Source organism: Ictalurus punctatus, chromosome 9, assembly GCF_001660625.3.
Source record: "Ictalurus punctatus breed USDA103 chromosome 9, Coco_2.0, whole genome shotgun sequence".
Classification (NCBI taxonomy): domain Eukaryota; kingdom Metazoa; phylum Chordata; class Actinopteri; order Siluriformes; family Ictaluridae; genus Ictalurus; species Ictalurus punctatus.
Window position 1 is genome coordinate 28,692,501 of NC_030424.2, and position 5,000 is coordinate 28,697,500.

A 5,000-nucleotide genomic window follows, 5' to 3' on the forward strand; every position below is an offset into this window, starting at 1 on the left:
GTTCATCGGCTGTAAGGAGCAGGGCCAGATCACCATAAAGGAGGGACAGGTGAGTCCTCTGTCCTCAAGCCTTTCCCCTGACGCTCCAGCTTTGACCTCTGGCTCTTATGACGCACTCACACTGGAGACTCCTTCCAAAAAAGACAGGCTTGTGATGGAACGACTCTCTAGAGCCGCTATAACATCAATCAGTTGTTTTGAAGTGTCATTTTGACTTCGTAGCTCATTATTTCAAGACGTCGTCTCGTTATTTTGACGTACTAGCTCGTTGTTTCGACGTATTAAGATATGAAGTTATTTCAAGATATTATCTTATTATTTTGACATACCAGTTCTTTATTGAAACGTATCCGCTCGTTATTTCGACTTACCCCGTTGGTGTGAGATATCATCTCGTTCTTTTGACTTGCGAACTCCCGGTTTCACGATGTCGTCGTGCTCTGACTCGATCGAAAAGTCTAGCGAACGTTCGCTTATAATCCGTATCACACTAGCCGCGTTTACACGGACGACGACGATCCGCTCTTAATCCGATTAAGGCCTGTAGTGGGGAGAAATACATGTATCTCGGCTACTATATAGACGGTAAGTGCGCGGTTTGAGACGCAGCCCACCGCTTCAATTAAGAAACTAGCGTGTAAACAGCGATTTTTACTTACTTTAATCTAATTAAGGTCATACTCGAAGCAATCGAATTAAGACAGGTGGAGTACTCCTGTTTCAGTCGCGTTATGGACGTGTAGTAGTGACACGTACACACACCGTAATCACATTACGAACGTCGCGTCAGAGTTTCCACCGCATTTTGCGACAGGACGCGATCACACGCGGCGGTTTCGCGTTTTACGGCGAACGAGAGAGTTCGGCCGCGTCCCAAATCGCACGCTTTCCTACTATAGGCCTGTAGTGGGGAGAAATACATGTATCTCGGCTACTATATAGACGGTAAGTGCGCGGTTTGAGACGCAGCCCACCGCTTCAAGCGGTCGTCTATTAGCGCGTACAGCACGACGAATGATCAACCGCACTTGAAGCGTTCGTAAAAAAATAAATAAAAACACGCAAAAGTGTATACGGTCCCATAACGAAGACGAACTGTACGTCGATACGTGAGATTCCGGAGGGACGTCGGACGGCGACGTAATGACGCTGCTGGTAATCTGATTACGTTCTATAACACGTAAAACGGGAACATGACGGGAGTGTTCTAAAAGCCACTCGTGTACACACCGTAATCACATTATTATCGTACTCAGAGTAAGGTCGATAATTAGATCACCGCTGTCCGTGTAAACGTAGTCAGCGTATGTCTAACGGTCGGTCATTCACGCGAATCACTGATAGTAAGATGGACTAAGAAGTTACTAAGTCAGAACAACGAGGTAATATCTTGAAATAATGGTTCAGTACGTTCAAACAGCGAGTGCGTTAAAAATAACGGATTACGCCAAATCTCCAAATGGGATACCGTGAAATAATGAGATCGTGAGTAAGAACTTAATCAAAAAGTCAAACTAGCGAGTGATTAAAAGGCCGTACGAGTAGATAAAGCTAGTTAGTTAAAACGCGAGGAAAAAGTGACGAGTCACTAAGTCACGCTAACGAGTTACCAAGTCGAAATCAGTCGATGAATCTCGAAATTACGAGTTAGTGAGTGATTGAGTCGCAGTAACGAGTTAGTAAGTCAAAATCGCGTCTGCAGTTCAGGGCTTCCTTGAAACATAGACCTCACATAAAGATTCCAATAGAATCCTATAACGATATTGAGATTCTGAAAGGGTCTGGTATTTTATTTTCCTTTATTCGACAGATTTAGTCGTAACCGATGTGCGTGTCTTGTAGATCTGCGTGAGCGGCGAGGACGAGAGAAACGGCTTCATCCGAGTGGCCAGCGGAAAGAAACGAGGCTTCGTCCCCTGTGACGTTCTGGAGGACATCTGAACGACAGGAAACGAGAGATACGAGAAAGACGGAAAGAGAGCGAGAGATCAGGGGGAGAAGATGCGCCTTCGGAAACAGGAAGTCGAGCTTTTTTTTTTTTCTCTTTTTTTAAAACACACACACACAAAACAAACAAACGAACGAACAAGCGAGTTCTGTTTCTTCTGCATCCCCGTGTGTGTGACGACGAGAGGACGGGAATCGGACGGACGGGGAGACCTCTCGACTTTAAACGTAGGCGCTTAAGGAAAAGAGCGCCGGATGATCACACGGCGCTCGGAGCTTTTTTCACGCGAGGCAGAATCCAGTTTGCCGTACGAACCCGACATCGCCCGGCTCACTCGTAGCTCAGAACCTTCCGGTGAGAATAAGCGCTCGAAACATAGTACACCCTGGGATTTGAACAAACACACGGCCAGAGGAATATCAAATACTGTTCGTACGATTGTTCTTATCAACTTCTTTTCTTTAGAATCCACTTCTCTCTCTCTCTCTCTCTCTCTCGTTTTTTTTTTTTTTTACTTCTTACCGCTAGTAAAAGTTTGTGTCCTCGTGACCTTGGGATAAGAAAAAGTGCTGCACCGGTGACAGAAAGATGCTTTTCGCATATCACGAAATCGTCGGGTGTGTGTGTTTTTTTTTTGTTTTTTTTTCTTTCTCGAAACGAGGACGTGACGGCGAACAAAGACGCTTTTTTTTTCTCTCTCTCTCTCTCTCGCCTGCCATGAAAGGAAAAATCCTCGTTCTCAACCAGAAAAGTGTCGTTTCGTGACAGAGTCCGTGGAGGATTTCTAAATGACTCTCGTGAGGACTTTTGTGCTCTACACTGCCTGTTAATTTTACTGTAGATCATCATAATAAATGACTTCCAGCTTAGCAACCAAATCAGCCCTTGGTTTAATACGCTTGATGGAAATCTGACGTTTTTATCGACATCGACAATGAACACAGTGTTGCTAAAACTTTTACCCATAGGACTTTATATATATATATATATAGTAGCATTATTGATTCTGACATTATAACTTACGCTTCTTTGAAGAGATAAATCTGCAAGACCTTTTGAGTTTTTGTTGATTTTTTGATTTTTAATCCACACGAGGAATTTTTCATCTAAAAAAAAAAAAAATTCGCTAAGATGAGACCGGCTGTACACTCCCAGTCCAAACTCTGTACACCCCTGCTCATGGAAAGTCTTCATTTGTACATTGTTTTCCAACTCTCTTCGCATGAACTATGAAATTCCTCAGCGGCGAGCAAGAAAAGCTCAAAAATTCCAAACTATTTCTCTTTAATTCTTAACGGTACTCATGCTAAGAATTCACGTATACACTTCAACCCAGTTCAGTCTTTTATTAGTTTAGCGCTTTTAACAACGGGCGTCGTCACAACGCAGCTTTACGGGAATGTATATCGATTCCGGAAATAAAATTCGACATTTAGAGATTCGTCCCGGATTTATGCACGTTCTAGTTCCACCTCCCGAACGATCGGGATAAAACGGAGCTCCTCGCCGCGTATAGCGTGTACTTTTAAAACGTCACGTCGGGCAAAAAAATGACGTGTTTTAACGGAGACGTGATCGTAATGCATTAACCTCCCCGCTTACTTTTGTCTTAGAGACGAATTTTAGCCCTTTTTCAACATGTTTTTAAAGATGAATTAGTTTGTTTTTGTTTTTTATTATTATTATTATTATTATTATTATTATTATTATTATTAGTCTTACTAGAAAGATAAGCTGGAAAAAATGTCGAAAACGAATTAAAACCTTTGTTTTTAATTTTGTAATTTTTAAACATTTTTTGTGTTTACTCCTTGGGACTCCTGTCAATCATTTTATAGACACACCCCAAACTGTGCTTCACTCCACCCTCGGGCCGGGCTGCTTGGGAAGGAAAACCTGCCGGGATCCGGTGTACACTTAACATGTGCAGACACTTTTACTAGGAGAAAGAAAACATGTCGCGCTTTCGAAAAACTTCATGATAATTTAGAAGAAGAAGAAAAAAAAAAGGTAAAACCAGAATATACATTGGTGTTGCTTTCCCAAGATGGAGAAAAATGACTGGCTGTGGGGTGAAGTTTGCCGTGGAATTAACCACGTTGCTCCGGCGACTTAACCGGCGACTGGGGCATGTGTGCACAAGGCTGTGTGAGGAGCGAAGGCTGGCCCGTCTGGTCCGATCCCACAGATGAGCCCAAATTGCTGAAGAGTTCATGCTGGGTAGGATAAAGCTTTCTCTGTATGGAGCTGCGCCCGTGCTGACTCCTGTCCACTACCGAAAGCACCTCCAATGGGCACGTGATCATCAGAACTGGACCGTGGAGCAGTGGAAGACGGTGACCTGGTCTGATGAATCGCGTTTTCTTTTGCGGTCGGTGCGTGTGCGTCGCTTACCTGGGGAAGGGATGGCACCAGGATGCACTATGGGAAGAACGTGTTCTGCTCTGGGCGATGTTCTGCTGGGAAACCTTGGGTTCTGGTATTCATGTGGATGTCACTTGGACACGTACCACCTACCTAAACATCGTTGCAGATCAAGTACACCCCTTCGTCGTCTTTCAGCGGGATTATGCGCCCTGTGAACCTGCAAAAATCGTTCAGGGACGGTTTGAGGAACATGACGAAGAGCTCAAGGTGTCGACTTGTTGTCAGTCTCAATCCGGTCGAGTATCTGTAGGACGTGCTAGACAGACAGGTCTGATCCAACTTACAGAACTTACAGGATCCGCTGCTAACGTCTTGGTGCCAGATACCACAGCACACCTTCAGAGGACCTGTGGAGAAGGCTGTGTACTGCGGTTGTCCAATAGTGCCACAGATTCTCAATGGGATTGAGATTAGGACAGCAAGACATGAGCCACTCCAATGTTGCTTTGGCCTTGTGCTTGAGATCACTGTCCTGCCGAAAGGTGAAACAGATTCTCACAACACTTCCCTTTATTACGCTTCATCCGTTCTTCCGTCAGTTCTAACAAGATGCCCTGCTGATACCGCATGATCCTGCCACCACCGTACTTCACTTGAGGCATGGGAAGTTTTAGGCTTGCACCAC

At 44.5% G+C, this 5,000-nt stretch overlaps 1 protein-coding gene across 4 annotated transcripts in view; it reads left to right on the plus strand.

Moving 5' to 3' along the window:
• stac (SH3 and cysteine rich domain) overlaps positions 1 to 3,757 on the plus strand; it is a 63,882-nt gene extending 60,125 nt beyond the window's left edge. For 2 of the 4 annotated variants that reach the window (XM_017476464.3, XM_053682633.1), the window contains 2 exons: positions 1 to 49; positions 1,843 to 3,757. The exon at positions 1 to 49 is cut by the window's left edge and continues 89 nt beyond it. In XM_017476464.3, coding sequence (XP_017331953.2) covers positions 1 to 49; positions 1,843 to 1,941 — 148 coding nt within the window. In that variant the 3' untranslated portion in view covers positions 1,942 to 3,757. The remainder of the gene's footprint in view (positions 50 to 1,842) is intronic. The other 2 variants (XM_053682635.1, XM_053682634.1) reach the window with 1 other exon arrangement.
• The last annotated feature ends 1,243 nt before the right edge of the window (positions 3,758 to 5,000 follow it).